Here is an 18,078-nt window from a genome sequence, read left to right on the forward strand (position 1 = left end):
CGTCTTAAACTTGAAAAAGTGTTTGTCTGACGAGACTCTTGTAATTCCACTTGACGAGATCGAAATCAACGAGAGCCTCAACTTCATGGAAGAACCTGTAGAGATCATGGACCGTGAGGTCAAGCAGACGAAGCAAAGCCGCATCCCGATAGTGAAGGTTCGCTGGAACGCCAAGCGAGGACCTAAACTCACTTGGGAGCGAGAGGATCAGATGAAACTGAAATATCCTCATCTATTTGCTTAGTTATTTGTAACTACTTATTTGCTTAAACTCTAATTTCGGGACAAAATTCCTTCTAACGGGGGGATGATGTGACAACCCGAAATTTCTATTCTAAACAATCATTCACTTCAATAGAAATCATAATTGTTCCTGCTATCTGTTAAGCATTTTGGAGTCAGTTTAAGTGTTTTAAAGCTTAGTACTTCAAAGAATAACAGGAGAGAGGATGCCCTAGGTTCATGGTGCATCATTTTCGAAAAAACTCCAAGAGTTAGGAGTTTTCGGCCCAAATAGTGTTTGGACTGAAAACCCCAATGAGTATATATATGACACTTAGCCATATTTCACTTTTTCACTCTTTCAAGAACAAGAACCGAAACCCTCTCAAGTATCATCTGAGTTTTCCTTCTAGATATTTAAAATGTAAGTGTTTCTTACCCTATCTAGTTGATTCCTCCCATATTCAAGTGTTTTTACATGATTTCATCCATGAAATCGTTCCATTTATGTAGATCTTCAAGTGTTCTTAGTTACACCAAGAACACCAAGAACACACACTAGTGTTTTGGGCCGAAAACACCCTTCTTTGCTTCCATATTGTAAGTATTTATCTCTTATACTTGTTATCTAGTAAGGATACTTAATTTAGAGCCTTGAAAACATCCATTTATCCAAGAACAAAGGTGTTTTCGGTCTATTGCATCTCCTTATACCGAAAACCCTTATGAAAGGTGCAAAATGACTTTAAGCCTTCCTAATGCTTAGTATTGAGTCTAGAACACTTCTTTACTTATTGAAAGCCCTTGAAAATCACCTTATGTATCAAAGAACAAGAGTTTTCGGCCAACCTTTTGGACCGAAAACCTCTTGTACCGAAAGCCATATGGATCGAAAACCACAAGGAACATACCACTTGGACCGAAAACTCCCTTAAGTGGCTATACAACCGTTAGATGCAACCCTTAGTACTTCTAGCACTTGAATCAAAGTGTGTTCCATGTCCTGGGGTGTCTTAACTTGGTTAATTAGTTGTTAAATGACTAATTGGTTACATATATGTGTTATTATATGATAAATAGGATACATGTGTGTGCCCAAGTCTTCACTTGACACTTAGCATCCTATACCATCCGTTCATCCAAACCACTCACTACAGGTGAGTTCATACCCCTTAATTAACCTTTTAAATGTCTTTAAATGTTTTTAAAGGCTTTTATGGGGAGGGGATACAAGTTAAACCATGTTAGTTATCAGATCAATCACATGTGATTAATAACTAGCATGCTAATGGATTTTCCATACTTTAAACTGTTTTACCATCAAATGACTTCAAACTATTTATCAAACTATTTTACATGTCAAACTCTTTATCAAATTCATTTTTGTATACTAAACCTTTCTTTTACAGTTTTCCAACTTATATATTGTTAAAACCATGTCTACTACATATATAGTTATATAAATAAGGTTTGAAGGACTTAGGAGAGATAGCCCACTTTATTTCTTGTCCTTGTTTGGTTGTGGAATTAAAGTACCCGGTTGTTTGTCCGAGTGTCGTTGAATCCTTACTTATATATTATGTATATATGTATAGATATAAAGACTTTTATCTCAGTTCAGTACATTCAGTCATGCGAACAAGTCTTCTAATAAACTTTAATAGGTATAGTTTAGGGTTATACTACTTACTATTTCCAGTTCAATGAAACATACAAGAGTCAGTTCATTCATGAGTCATTACTTATTACTATGAGAACTTATACAACTATACTACTATGAGAAATTATACAACTATACTACTATGAGAACTTATACAACTATACTACTATGAGAACTTATACAACTATACTACTACGAGAACATGTACAACTATACTAAGATGAGAACATATACAACAATACTATGATGAGAAACAATACATTCATTACACGAGTACATACATTACATATACAAGTATATAATAACATAAATGTGATCCACTGTATCGGAGCATGCCTTCATTGTCATGGCCCGAGTTGTGACCAGAATCTCCTGGAGGGAGAGCGTGAGTTTGCGTATAGATCTATACTGGATTGACTATCCTACACCTTGCTGCTAGCTACAGCGGGACCTATAGGTATTCGGGTGCCAAATGCCATACCTTTTGACGACTTACATTGTCGTGTTTCATAGTCTATAGTATGGTACAATTAATCACATAATACCTTGATATAAATCCGGTTTAAGGTAGTTAGTACAACAGTAGTTCCTATAATACAACACTACAGTACTACATTAATTTACCCTTTACAATTATTTGGTGATTACTTCACTTAAACATTAATGTACAAACTATATTTTGATAATGGTAGTTACACTTGGGAAAATTACACACTTTTACAAGAAACAAACATACAAAACAGTTGTGCCTTGGTAGAAGGCTACTTTTAGTAGAAAATATAGGATTTTCTAGGAGTTACAAACTTTTACAAACACTTACAAACATTCACATACTTTTACTACAAACGTTTACAAATTCGTACATCAAACACCGTTTCAATCATTTTGATACAAACATAGACACTAAATACTTGTGAACTCACCAACTTTAATGCTGATAAACTCTTTCAGAATAACTTGTATTCTCAGGTCATCAGTAGACAGGTACCGATGCTAGCTTTTGAGAGGATGGAGCGCTTTCAAGACTCATCTTATATTTTGATTTATGTTTTGGTGTCTTATATACTACAGAACACACTTGTATTAAAATTATATATTTAATGCAATGGATGATGTTGTTTACTTACTTACTATTATACTGTGTTGTGATATTGTACATGACGTCCTCCGCCCCAGAACGTTTCCGTCGTTCTTGGTTTTGGGGTGTGACAACAACTATGACAAGATGTATTAATAAACTAAGTGTTGCTTTTCGGGTTTAATTTTGAAAAAACGCAAAAAGAACCAAAGGTCTGAAGATCGTAGACACTAGTAATCTCAGGAAGACCAAGATCTAAGTTTTTAGACTTGTTGAGATAATCTATCCAATATACAATGTGCCAAACCATGGACATGATTTGGGCATAAGGAAACCGTGTCATCTCGAAAAAATGAGAAACAATAGCTAGAAAAGGGAAAGAAAGTCTAATTGAGAGCAAAAAATAATAAAAATAGATCCACGAAGAAGATAAAATATCAGGTCTCAATTTCATATCATGTGACCTAAAAATGGTTTGAGAAGGAAATTTTCTTTCGGCCCGAAGAAACTCAATTTTTGTATTCGTAAAATTATTGACTTCCTTCATATTTCGAAGAATTCCTGCATTTATGAAGTCTTCATGGATAAAACCCTCATTATCATTATTTGATATAACAAGAGCTTTATCCAGAACAAGAATGACATGGAAAAGAATATTTACTTAAACGATTGATCATGTAAGGAAGAATGAACGAGTACAAGGTTCTATTTATAGTGCCTGAACAAGTAGGATCCTTTGAATTCAATTTTCCTAGGAAATCAAACAGCCAACCTGATCCTTTAGTATGTAACAGGTAAGAATCTAGAAATCTCCAATCGTTTAGGATCTTAAAATGAAGATTTATGGGGGCAATTGTTGTGGGTAGAAATTTTGACTTTCTGTTTTTATCTTGAACTTGAACTAACATCACAGGAAAGCCCAAGATCTTGGATTCATTCAGTATCTTGGTCTGCCATCTTATTTCTTGTGATATCTTGTAAATAGACTTAAGTCTTAATGAAAAAAGAATAGACTTAGTCAACTACACATGGTCAATGCCTAATGAACGTTAACGACTTTCGAGAAAGTCGAGTCAAGAAAAGATCAAGGTGAATCCCAAGAATGTCGAAATTTTCTTCTTGTTATGTATATAAAGACTAGTTGATCGATGCACACACAAACACTTCCACTGCTACTTCTTCTATAATTCTTTAGACACTTGAGCACATTCACAATTTTATAAGATCAGCTAGCACTTGTAATTTTGTTTCAATTTAATACAAGTTCTAAGGTAGGTGATTTCATCACTGCCCGAGGTTTTGTGTCGAATATCCAAAAGGATTAAGGGCTTTCCTCGTAATTCTGTATGTTCTTGTACTTATTTATATTTACTTATTGTTGTGTGATCGACATACACTTATTTCATTGTTTGCTTGATTGATAATATGTTTTCATATCAACTTATGAAGATATTTTATGGTATCTTGGTACCTTTTGAGTATTTTAAAGCTTCATTACGCATACTCATTTATTTGTCACTTTAAAACTATTTTTTCCCAAAAATATTCATTTGCATCTAAAAAATACTACACTATAATTTAATAGAACTTCGACTACCCTTATTTTCCACCTCGGATCTTGGGTACTGCCAAGATCTTCGCCATATTCTAAAATCTTAAGTACTTCAGTTTTTAATATTTTATTTCCAACATCATACCATACATAATAATTTGGTTACAAAATTAGTTTGGAAAGACTATTATGCCCTAAACCTTAATTGACTAGCAAAAAAACTAATAGAATGAGGGTTAATGATCATTTATTGAAAGTTTTTAAACTAAACATACGTTTTTTAATAATATAAAAAGTATGTACTAAACTCAATTCTTTTGGAGCCACATGGACCATTTTGAAGTTTTTTCTTTTATAATAGTTTTGGTCGAAACCTTTTTGGACCAAAATAATAATTTTCAACTAACCAAAATGACCATTTGTGCAGTTTTGTCTTAAATTTATTAATGTTGGTGGAAATAATATTTATTACATTTAAGTCATTTTTGGATGCGATTGTGATTGAGCTTTATGTAATAAAAATTCCATCGATTATATTTTAATTTATTAAGACCATAAGTTGGATACCAAATACCCACAAGTATAATTGCACATCAGTAAGTATTTACTAACTGTGTATGAGACAGGACTGTATTTGAGATACAATTTTATAATCGAGTAAGAGATTGAGATCACTGGTACATGTTGCATACCCATTCTATCACCATCTCTACTTGTTGTATTATTAGTTTGACCATCAAATTCTTTTCAAAATTAGAAACTTCAAAACAAATAATCAACCTTAAAGAAATTATAAACACAAATGATACTATGAAAAAAAATTCAAAGTATTTACCAAAACTTTTCTTGAAGTTAGATTCTAGTGTGTACAATACGTGTTTATGCTTTGTCTGGTCTTTTTCGGGAATCCAAACGCCCGAAATTTTTTATAAGTCAACTTTGTTAGTATCCTTTTTCAGCAGATGTCATTATCCACAGAGAATATAAAATTTTAATGATTAAAATGGTGGATTATGCTTGCAGGACTACAATTATAAACTAGTATTTGTTTATCTATCATAAAGTTGGATATAAAGACATTATCGAACTTTAGTACTATCATTGATAAAACTTTATACACTCACTTCAACAAGTTAATTGGTAACATGCGTCGACACAATAAATCAAAATATTATTTTAATCGATCATTAATTTTAATCTCAATCCTAGTCCAAATCCATTATATGACAATATGCTACAAGACTGTATAGGACTGACAATTATACCACGGAAAACCAACCAACATGTTACCAACCGAAACAAGAAAGTTGGTAGCCAACATGTTTGGTTGGTAGTACCGTACCAACCAATTCATTATATATATATATATATATATATATATATATATATATATATATATATATATATATATATAATTGTCAATTGTGTTTACTGTTTATCGTTTTAAGAATATTATGTAAGTCATATGGTCGCATTAATTAGTCGATAGTTATCACCACGTTAAAACATAAAATTAAAACATTACTTTAACTTTAATTCAATAGAATTATTTTTTAAATTAAAAGAATTACATAACTAATTTCTTTACTAAGCGTCAAAATTACCCGATGTTTTTGTTTAAATCTAAATCTTACAATAAAAAATTAAAAGAAGTTGGTATAAATTATTACCAATTTGTATCAACCAAACTTTTTGATAGCCAAACATATTGGTATCAAGTATATTTGGTACGGTACCAAATATAGTTGCTATGGTACACAATTTAGAGAATAAAAAATTGATATCGTACCAATTCCACCCCTAAGATTGTATATGTATATCTTATCATTATCATGGGTAACCAACGGGGTCTTACCGCTTAATGAAACAAATAACCAAAGTAACAAGAACAGTTAATTATAGTCCAAATTTGAAATCGAATCTAAACTTGAGGGACTGGATTCCAAAATAAACCAAAATAGAAAGATTCTGTAAAACTGTCCGTAAAGCAGGTTCCATACAAAAGTTTCCACGTGGCAGATCATCGACCACAACGCCCAAAGCAGCTGTATGTACAATGGGGACTTGAAAAGAGCTTACTATGCATGAAATCATATATCCATACATATCTCTCTCTCTCTCTCTCTCTCTCTCTCTCTCTCTCTCTCTCTCTTTTTAGTATTTGACAAACGTATGCATTCGTCCATATTTAGTATCCTCACTGATTGGATGAACTGAGTCCACCTGAATACAGAAACAATAAGGTAAACAGATTGGGTTTTGAAAGAGTTGAATCGAATTCATGGCTTTTGGGGGTTTTCAGGTAAGTGGGTTTTCTTTAATTGAATTTGGAATTTATAATTTTAGTCTCCCCCAAATTTCTTGATGTAAATTGGCTCCAGATTTTGAGCTAAGTATTTGAGTAGTTTCCTCTGTATCTGAAATCAAATTTGAAAATAAACAATCGAACCTAATTGTTCTCAAATTAAGTGTCGTTTTTGACCAATAGTTTAGTGAAGTAATCGATTTTTGCTAACTTCCTTATTATTTGATGCTAATCATTTTAGACAAATAGGGTTTGTTCTCTGATCGCCTTAGCCCTCCACTTCCAGTTAAGAGTTCGAATGTCAAAGGTCAAAGATTGGTCTCTTTTAGATGCAATAAAGTCAAATCTTGAGAATTCATGTTGATTGTATTGTTTCCCTACTAAAATACTAATGATTTGTTCAATTTTATGGAATAATCGACTAATTTTTTTATGTCAGCGGCGTTTTGATTTACTCGTATCTATGTTCCCTTAATATGTTTTAACTTTTTCAAGTCAAACGAGATATTTTCTAGTTTACATTTGAAAATTTTTTCAAAGAAAAATGATCATTTCGTTAGTACTTAGTTAAAAAATAGAAAGTCTTAATGTTTATCAATGTCCAATTGACCCTATCAAGCGAATTTAACATCTTTGTAGTGGAATGAAAGATACATCATCATGAAAAAGACTCGAATAACTTAACCTTGCATTGTTTATGATATATTTTTGTTTTTTGGGATTTGGAATCAAAAGTAGGGTAATGGAGAATATGAATGAAGAGATTGATTTGGGGCTTTCTCTTGGTGCTACAAACCAACAACGTGTGGAGTCTTGTAGTGATTCAGGTGCAGGTGTAAATGCAGATTTAGGGTCAAGAATAGACACAACAAATACAAATACAAAGCCATTTGTGAGACCTCATCCTTTGACTGAGTTGGTTTGGTCAACTCAAAATGGTCTAACCATCAAGTATACTGGCTGCAGCCCCTGTTTTGCTCACACAAAAGATGATGAACGTGTCATCGATGCCTCTTTTTTCAGATCAACTCTTCCTCTTGCTCACACAGGTACACATAATATGACAATAAGGGCAAATTTGTAAATTGTTATGAGTTCAAGGGAACATGATTTATTACATCTGTTTAATTAATTTTTTCAAAAGACAAGTCCAAACACCCCCTGAAATTTGGTTTTTTTGTAGGTCGACAAAACCGAAGAACTGCTGATCTTCTGCCACTACTTTCTAATGAACCGGAAAAATTAGAAATCAAGACTGAAAACAGTGACAGATTCACCATGGATGTTGGATTGCCTTTGAAAATGACACAAGAACACACAAATGTCAAAAGGGGTGAAGAATTAAAAGAAGAGGGTAGTTCGAGTGCGCCTTTTCTTGAAAAAATGGAAGAAACTGCTGAAAATGATGTCATTGTTAAAGATTTGGAAAATTCAGAGAAAGATCAAAAAGGAGGTGAAGATAGAGTAGAGGGTTGTAAAGAAGATGATGATGAGAGCCATAAAAGCATGGAAAGTTGCAACAGTGCTAATTTATCTTCAAAAAAGAACAAGGGGTGGAGATTTGAAGAACAGTTGATTATCGGAAGTAAACGAATCAAGAAACAAAGTCAAGAATATAGTCCTGTGGTCAAACAAGATAGTTCTTTCATGAATTGGATTTCAACCATGGTGAAAAGCGTAAAACCCTATCAAGAAGAAACTCCTCGTCCATTTGACGATGATCAGAACAAAAGATTAGGGTTTCAAACTGTTTTTCAATCGCTTTATTCACAAGATCCAAAACGACTCGAAACAAAAACCGATATCGACGATAAATCTGTTGACGCGTCTAAAGAAATCATTTTGTTCGATAAAACAGCATCCGATCATAACCCGTATGATAATTTGAACCAAAAAGCATTTGGGAACTTATGGATTACTCGTCTTTTTCCAAAAATATCCTCCAACGTAAATACTTTAGTAGCCAAAGATTCATCCATCATTGATGCTTCTGCTCCTTGTGGGATGAACCAGTTCGAGAAACCTGTGGAAAAGTCAAAATGTTTCTTTTGTGGGAAAACGGGCCATGAATTACGCGATTGTTTACAGATAAATGAGAATGGAAATGTGTTCTTTAAGAAGAAGGTATCAAATATTAATGAAATTGCTTCAACTTCTGGGAATAATAAGTTGTTTAATGAAGAGAAGATACACAGAATACCTAAAGGAATGTTCGACACCATAAGAAGCCTTAGATTGTCTCGAACAGATATTCTCAAGTAAGAGTTTTAGCTTTCTTTTTACCATTTCTTATTGTATTTTCTCTTATTGATTTCTATTATTGATTTGTAATATCAGATGGATGAATTCCCATTTACCCCTCACAAATTTAGATGGATATTTCTTACGTTTGCGTCTTGCAAAATGGGAAGAAGGAGTAGGGGAAGCAGGGTATTATGTTGCTTGCATAACAGGTATTGCCTCATACTTCATAACTTAAAATTTGACCTTTCAAAGTCAAAGTACCAATTTTAAGTTTGTAGTGATTTTCATGTCAATTTTGGATTTGAAACGTTGGAAAGTTGACCTTGAAAGTCAAACTATCTTTTCTTTACATATTTTAAAGGAAGCATCAAAAAATATTTGAATAGAATACTTAAAATTGTTGATACTAACTATTTTACTATGATGTGTGTGGGACCATGAAGATGAAAATCCATCAAAAGGATCCAAGAAGCCTATACGGGTTAACATTGGAGGTGTTGAATGCCTTGTTGAAAGTCGATACATCTCCAACTGTGATTTTCTTGAGGTAAAGTTATTGTAATTTCCCTTTTTGATGTATATAGGGTTAAATGCAAGAAATAACAATGTATTCTCATTGATATCTTTATTTAGCATCTTATTTTGAAAATCTACCACTTACAAATTACAATATTACCATTCAAATAAAAAGCAAATTTCAATGTTATAACTAGGTATATTTTTCAAAGTATAATGTCTTATAAAGAAAATAACTAAAAAGTACAGTGCTATAATTGGGTAAAGTTTTCAAAGTACGATAATGTAATAAAAATAAATGAAAATATGTTTAATGTGATATTTGATTTCCAGGATGAACTCATAGCTTGGTGGCAAAGAACGTTGACAAGTGGACAAGTTCCAATGGAAGATCGGTTGACCTTCAAGTTGGAGGAGAGAGAAAAGTTAGGGTTTTAATTGCAAGAAACAAATTGTAGAAAATTTTGAAGCAATGATTTTCCTTTTATTTGGCTTGTAAGCTTTCCCTTTTATATACGATATTGGTAATTGTATAATTAGTATAGTGAGGTTTTAAGCTCTTGATCATATAGGTGCTTTAACAAACAAACGACAAAAGTTTCCATCTTGTTTTGGGAAAAGTATATGTATATATGTATGTATGTGTGCATATTTGGAAGAGATAACACATGAAATATTCACATGCATGTGTTGGATGTTATTCGTTACAAATCGGACATTTTAGTTTGTACCCTATGATAAAATATATGAAGGTTGTGAGAATACATTATTGCATTGTATTTTTTTCTTTTTCTTTCTTGTCGCATTGTATGTTAAAGACTATTTCTTATTATGACATTGTATATTAAAAAATTGATATGATTGTATCGGTATCAGCTTGCTATTTCGTATTATGACATTTTTTATTAGGAAAATGACTTACAAGGGTAATCATCTTTGTTGCTTTGTTTACATTTAGGTAATTTCTTTCTTTTTGTACGTATTTGACCATTTAACTTGTGATATGTGCTCATATATTGTCATTGTCACCGGTTATAGCAGGTGACAATGGTAATGTGAACAAATTAACAAGATAAATAGTTAAATATGTACAAAAAAAATTGCTTAAATGTGAACAAAACGAAAAGTTAATTATCCTGATAAGTCATTTTCCCCACTTTTAGTAGCGATTTTATTTTTCATATTTGTTTGTATTATTTTTTTTTTCAAACATTATTTTAAAAATATCCATAATTTCCTCAATATTAATTAAATATTTATCAATTTTAAACTTTACTTTTTAATTAATAAATATGTTTTTGTTTTGTGAAATATTTTATATAGCCTCTTTTTTTTTTTTTTTTTTTTTTTTTAAAGTAAATAACATCTAATAGTAAAATTAAATAAATTAAATATGTAACAATAAGTATGGAGTGTCTTTGAAAAAAATAAAAAGAAAATATGACTTACCAAATAAAAAAACCAAAAAATCTATATAATGTATTTTAAAATTATTTCAACTTTTTAATTCGAAGTTTTTAAACTTTTAATTTTTTAATACAACGTTTAAACTAGTATTTAACGAAAATATTTTAAAATATTATAAAAGATATTAAATTGTCATACAAAATCTCTCAAACACTTTAAAAATGTTGTAAAAAAAGTTTAGAAATAAATGTATGAAAGTTATAAAAAAAATTGTATGAAAATGTAAGAAAACAAGTAAAAAAAACTTGTAAGAAAATTTTAAAACATTTATAAAATATTTGGTTTAAAATCACGTGTATTAAAATTATATGAAAGTATAAAAAAAGTTGAAAAAAAAATTATAAACAAAGTTTAAAACATTGTATTAGAAAACCTATAATAAAAAATGTCATAAAAATGTTGTACGAAATTATAAAAAATTTTAAGAAATTTGTAAAAAAAATGTTAAAAATGTTGTAAAAAATTATATTTTTTTTAAGAAATTTGTAAAAAAAAATTGGTCACGTTTAGACAACTTTTTTTTTTGTACAAATTTGACCATTTAAATTGTTAAATATGTTCATATATTATAATTGTCACCTGGTATAGCAGGTGACAATGGTAATATGGGAACATATTTAACAAGTTAAATGGTCAAATGTATACAAAAAAATGAAGTTACCTAAACGTGAAGAAGACGAAAATGTAATTACCTTCGCAGATCATTTTCCCTTTTTTAATTTATTTGGGTACATTTAAGTGACTGTCCAAATTATGGATTTGGTATTTTGGGCCTAATTTCTTTGTGAAGTTGATCCCTAGACTTAACCCTCGTTAAAAAGGATCTGTTAACACACCCTGCGTGCCCCTTGCATAAGGTAAAAAGGTTTATTCATGTCTTAACATTTTCGTCTTTATGGAAATAGATTCCAACCTAGACTCACAATTGTGCTCCCTAAATTTGGTTGGCTCTTCATTTTCTTTCTCCTCCATTCTCATCCTTAAACCCCAGAAAACACTAGAAGTAGACATGATTTCTATCATTACATCTACATTTGTTTGAAGATGGTGTTTTATATGTGGACAATTCGACCATTAACCAACATTTTGATACATGATCGTATATGGTAAGTTCTTAAGTCTTCATTAATGAGATAATTGTCCATGAAAATAAATGAGTATAGTAGTAAAAAGCTACTAACTTGCTTATTTATTTATTTTGTCTTGAACAGAACAAAAAGTAATGTTTTCTATGAAGCTTCATCATGTTGGAAAGTTCATAAAATTTTCAGAAATTAGATATATGTATGGAAAATTTAGGTACATAAACTTGTTAGGCATAAATGAGTTTTTTGTGCATACATTAGACTCGATAATGATGGAACTAGGTTACATTGTCCCTCTAGTCATTTATTATATATCATTTCAGAATTCCCTATAGTATATTGGATTTTTTGACTAAGGGATTTAGGTAATGATGTTGATGTCCTGAATCTTGCACGATGTATTAGGGATAAAAAGATTACAAAGGTCTATATTAATCATAAGTCAACAAATTTAATGACCTATCTCATGTCTCCAAAACCTAGTAATAGATGGACGTAAGTTACGGGTGAGAGTTCTTATGGTAAAAAGCTATGCTTGAAGTTCTTAGATGGTGAGGGAACCATTCACCAAGAACATGGATACACTGATCAAAAAATGGAGAAAAGAAAATTTGTTGAAGAACAACCTCCAATATATGATGTTATTCATATAGAGGATACAGGTGAGCTATATGTTAAGCAAATGTTGAAGTTACATGGAGCATACAAACTGTAACACCCTAAATCTTGTATGACTTGAAACCCTCAAGAATTTACATTTTAACATAATTGGTCCATTAAGTATGTTGGGCGTACTTAAGTGTACGCTTAGCGTACTATGCATGGCTGGTCGCGGAGGAGCTAGACATACGTTGGGCGTACCAGCAGTACGTTGGGCGTACGTGCCAAGGGTTCAAAACCCTAATTTTCGGACATGAGGCCTATTTAAGCGACCTTAAGTCCCTTGGACTTAACCTTAGAGAGCCTCCACAAATTTAGAATATCCTTACACTCTAGAGAACTTGTGAGACCATTTTGAGCTTTAAAGAGTGCATTTGTGGCCCTTTTAGTGTTCATTCCAAGAAGAAGAGGTGGTTAAATAAGCTTGGAACGAGTTGGTGCTTCAAGAACCTGCATCTTAGTCATCTTGCAAAGCTTCTAGAGGTAAAAAGCTTGGATCTTTCATCTTAAATCTCTAGATTTAGTTAGGGTTTTCTACATTGTCCCTTCTGGTTAATTTTGGACCTCCATTTGTGAGTTAGGCAACTCTAGAAGATGGAAAAGACATATCTGAGGTCCCTTGGTCCTTTAGAACCATAAAAATTGAGTCTTGATGGGAGTTTTGGCCTCATGCATGGGTTAAAGACCTTGGAAAGGTCTTAATGGAGGTGTTGGGTGTATATGAGGCATGCAAAGGCATAAAGTTGCCAACTTTATGCCTTAGGACGTCTTATCAAACTTAGATCTGGCTTTTGGACATAAAGGAAACGAGTATTAAGCACTTAATGGAGAAAGTGCTTAAACTGGTTGTACGTTGGGCGTAACCCAATGTACGTCGCGCGTAGTCCCAAGACCCCAGTACGCTGCGCGTACCAGGATGGTACGCCAAGCGTACGCATCACAGTTGGGCCGAATCTGTTTTGGGCGTTTGAGCCTTTGGGCCTCATTTTGGTTATTGGAATTGGTTGCATTCTGTGAATTATGGGCTATTTCATCTGTTATGGTCCATGGATATATTGGTTGGGCCTTATTGGGCCAAGAGGCCCATTAGTAATTTTGGACTTGGATTTTGGGCCCATTAGCAAGGGAAGGATAATTGGGCCTCATGGATGGGTTTGGAGTTTGGGTTTTCCTTTGACTAATCTAAGGTCCTAACATTGATTAATATTATTATTCAGCTCGGGAGGTTTCAGACTGTTAGGGGAGCAGCTTTGGTATACAACAGTCAGAGGTGAGTCTTCTCACCATACCCATGGGTCTAAGGCACTACGGCCGGCCCATTATGTGATTATGATATATGTGTTAGTCATTATGTGATTTGATATGATATGTGATTGTGTGTTTTGCATGAAGACCTCGGGGGGAGCCCGTGGCATTGGATGTAAGACCATGTGGGGTAGCTCAAGGTATTAGATGTAAGACCATGTGGGGTAGCCCATGGCAGTCCTAGGTAAAGACCATGTGGGGTAGCCCATGACATTGGATGTAAGACCATGTAGGGTAGCCCATGGCAGTCCTAGGTAAAGACCATGTGGGGTAGCCCATGGCACTCTTACGGGTTTTATGTATGCATGGCTTATGTGATATGTGTGTAGCTTTAACTAGCTAACAGTATATGTGTATGTGTATTGTGTGTAGAGGTGGAAAAAATTGACACGACACGAAACCTGACACGAACCCAACACGAAATAAACGGGTTTGGGTAAGATATTTCAGCCCGTTTAAATAAACGGGTTGACACGACACGAAACAAAAATTAAATGGGTAAGGTTAGGGTTGAGAATTTCAACTCGAATATGACTCGAAAATGACCCGTTTATTTATATGTAAGTTTTTTGAATTATTTAAATAAACTAGAAAGATACAAAACCAAAAGCATAAGTAAAAGAAAACCTTCGAATTGAATTGTTTTGTAATGTTGAAATGACTTAGCCATCTAGATCAAATTTTCATTTCAGTTTGTCCATTCTCTCCCAAACTACCCAATCTCTTTCACCACTCTCACATCCTCGTGACCTTGTCATCCGCCTCCCCAACTCCCACTCTTTTAATTTTGTCATCTAAACTTGCTATGGCTTCATCTATTCTTCTTGAAAACAATTAGTTTTTCATTTCCGCCTACCAAACTCCTACTCTTTCAACATGCTCAATCTTTTAACCTCACATGACACGACATATTTCAAGGTATAGCCCTAACCCGAAACCCGACACGAACTCGACACGAAAATAAACAGGTTGACACGACACGACACGTTAATTAAATGGGTCGGGTTAGGGTCAAGCACTTTCAACCCGTTTAGTGTTTCGACACGACACGAACCCGACACGACACGACATGATTGCCACCTCTAATTGTGTGGTATGCTCTGGGGAACTCACTAAGCATTTCGCTTACAGGTTGTTGATTTGTTTCAGGTATATCCAAGCCCAAGGGCAAGGGCAAGGCGTGATGGCACGACGTACACTCTATCTCTCTCTTTCACTGATATGTTTGGGGACACTCTGATGATTTGAATAAGTTGTAATGAATCGTTGGTTTGAAAACAATTATGTTGGGATTTCATGGTTTATGCAATTATGTTTTATTAATTAAAAATGAAAATTTTCTTTAAAATTTTGAGTCGTTACACAAACATATTTAAAATGACCTTGTTCGACCATTAGAAGAATTTGAGCCTTTTATTGGGGATCTATTAAATTTTGCAAGTCCTAGCAACTTAGATGATGATCAAGATAATGATAGTCATGAAGACAATGACTACATGGTGGATGAGGACAACAATGTAGAAAATGTTGATGTTGACATGGTAGTGTTTAAGATTAACATTTATATGTATAATGAGTACATATGATGGCATGAAGTGCTTGTAAGAATGGATTATGCATATGGTGAACTTAAAGAATTAGAGTTTATTGATAACAATGAATGTGGTTCTTTAGAGGAAGACTCATATAAGGAAAAGAATGTTCATATTGAAGCATCTAGAAAAAGATCAAAGGTGTAGTTAAGGTCAATTTTGTAACACCCTATTTCTGATGGTATTTTTCCATTCTTTAATTGGAGGTTTTATAGTCCAAAGTAGGGTAGAAGGACAGGGTGAAGCAGGAAGCCATTAATCGCATTTGCTGAAAATCTGAAAATTTGGAATTTTATCGCATGGGACGTGGAAATGGGGCGCCCTTTAAAAAGCGGGGTGCCCTCTGACCCATGGGTTAATCATGTTTTTAGGATTTTTTTTTGGGGGGGGGGGGGGGGTGGGGGAGGAGGTGTTTGAAGGCGATTAGACTTATGGTTGGTCATTTCTCAGCCTCCATCAACCCCCAATCAATCCTTGAGAAACCCTAGCCTCCCTTTGAAGGTTTTGAGCTTATCATTTCTCCTCTCATCCAATTGGGTGTGTTTTTGCGGATTTAGAGTGATGTATTCTTGCAAGATTGATATTTAAAGCTTTGCAACTAAAGAAACCAGCCCTCATCCATCTTCCAGACCTTTGTATGTCATAAAGATTCAAGCTTTATTGGTTTTCATCTTTTAATCTTTGAATATTTGGAGTTTTAGTGATTTAAAGGTTGTTTTGGTGTAACGTCCCAAAAATACAAGCCGAAAATTTCATTTTTAAATACATCATTATAAAACCAACAGTGTAATAAAACATTTGTAATATCATGTCATGTCAAAACCAAAGTAGAAATAATCAAACATGTTATCATGAAACAATATCAAAGTGTAATCCCAAAGATCTCATGTGCGGAAAACCATAGTGTGATGCGCTGCGATCAAGCCGGCTCCTTTCCTTTAAACACGAAGTACCTGAAACCAAAACTAAAAACCGTAAGCACGAAGATTAGTGAGTTCCCCCATCATACCACATACCATACAATCATATAACATACATATACTGTCAGACATATCTGGGTGTCCGACCTACCCTTCGGTCCTCTCGACCGGATACTGCCTAGCATATATGGGTGCTAGCCTCCACTTCGGTCCTCTCGACCGGATACTGCCTAGCATACCTGGGTGCTGGCCTCCCCTGCGGTCCTCTCGACCGGATACTGCCTAACATATCTGGGTGCCAACCTCCCCTTCGGTATCTTTCAACCGGTAACCGGGGACTATTTCACCCCCTAACACTACCACATAATAGCATAGCATAAACACATAAGTCATATACTGCCTAGCATATCTGGGTGCTGGCCTACCCCTTCGGTCCTGTCGACCGGTAAGTGGGGACTATTTCACCCCCTACTACTACCACATAATATCATATCACATATATCATAATCTGTCTAGCATAGTTGGGTACTAATCTACCCCTCCGGCCCTATCGACCGGTAACCGGGGACTATTTCACCCCCTACTACCACTATCACATAACATCATATCATGCTAGCACATAAACATAACAGGTAGTAGCAAACATAGACAATTATCACAAAGACAATCATCTAACAACAACTCCTACTTGTGGGTCGGCATTGTGGTCGTAGACCCACCGCTACTGGAAGGTAACTCACCTCACACTGCTGAAGTTCCGTAGACATAATCCCACCCTGCTGAAGTCCCGCAGACTCAACCCCAGCTGCTGGCTGACAGATTCCCGAACTGTCAACACCAAAATAACACCCAATTAATAATTGGGTCCCATTACATAACCATAAGTACATTCTTTGGGTAATTACTACATTACCCCTAGCTTGGCTTATTCAAGCCCAAGGCCCAATCCATAGGCCCAAAGTCAATTAGGAATCAAAGCCCAACACATGGCCCAATTTTCCAAATTGGGCCTAGGCCTATACATGGTCTCATTCTAAGGCCCAACATCATATACTCATTAAGGCCCAAACTATGGCCCGTCTATGGCCCAATTTTCCGAATTGGGCCCATGCCCCTTACATGGGCCTTACCCCAGGCCCATTAAATTATTCTAGTTCATTTCCTTGACTTTGGATGGCCCATTAATTACCTAACCCTCAAGGCCCAAAAGAAAGGCCCAACAATAAACCCAAGTGAAATTAGGGTTTCACATAAAATGATGATTAGGGTTAAGTTTCCTACTTAGCCCATTAAGGACTTAATCCATTAATTCCATTATCGCTTAGATTAATCTTTGCCAAACTTTATTATTTAATATCTCAAGTTATTAAATAATTCTCGTGTGTCTCGATTAATTCCGCAAAATTAGGGTTTCATGGCATTAGGGTTTTCCAAACCCTAATTAGGGTTACCAACCCAATACTAGTCCATTA

General features: G+C 34.1%; 1 protein-coding gene across 5 annotated transcripts; it reads left to right on the forward strand.

Moving 5' to 3' along the window:
• The first annotated feature begins 6,607 nt into the window (after positions 1–6,607).
• On the forward strand, positions 6,608–10,339 carry TZP (zinc knuckle (CCHC-type) family protein). Of its 5 annotated transcripts, none has more exons than XM_079001353.1 (6): positions 6,608–6,755; positions 7,556–7,866; positions 8,001–9,075; positions 9,155–9,270; positions 9,505–9,608; positions 9,911–10,339. In XM_079001353.1, exons 2-6 carry the CDS (start codon positions 7,560–7,562, stop codon positions 10,013–10,015), a joined length of 1,707 nt encoding a protein of 568 aa, XP_078857479.1. In that variant the 5' UTR covers positions 6,608–6,755; positions 7,556–7,559; the 3' UTR covers positions 10,016–10,339. The 5 variants fall into 5 exon arrangements, with proteins under 5 accessions (XP_078857479.1, XP_078857476.1, XP_078857477.1 ...); XM_079001350.1 differs by having other exon boundaries at positions 6,610–6,814; positions 7,553–7,866; XM_079001351.1 differs by having other exon boundaries at positions 6,610–6,814.
• Positions 10,340–18,078: the final 7,739 nt, after the last annotated feature.

This window comes from Lactuca serriola, chromosome 5 (genome assembly GCF_051521515.1).
Source record: "Lactuca serriola cultivar US96UC23 chromosome 5, Lser_US96UC23_V15, whole genome shotgun sequence".
In the NCBI taxonomy this organism is placed as follows: domain Eukaryota; kingdom Viridiplantae; phylum Streptophyta; class Magnoliopsida; order Asterales; family Asteraceae; genus Lactuca; species Lactuca serriola.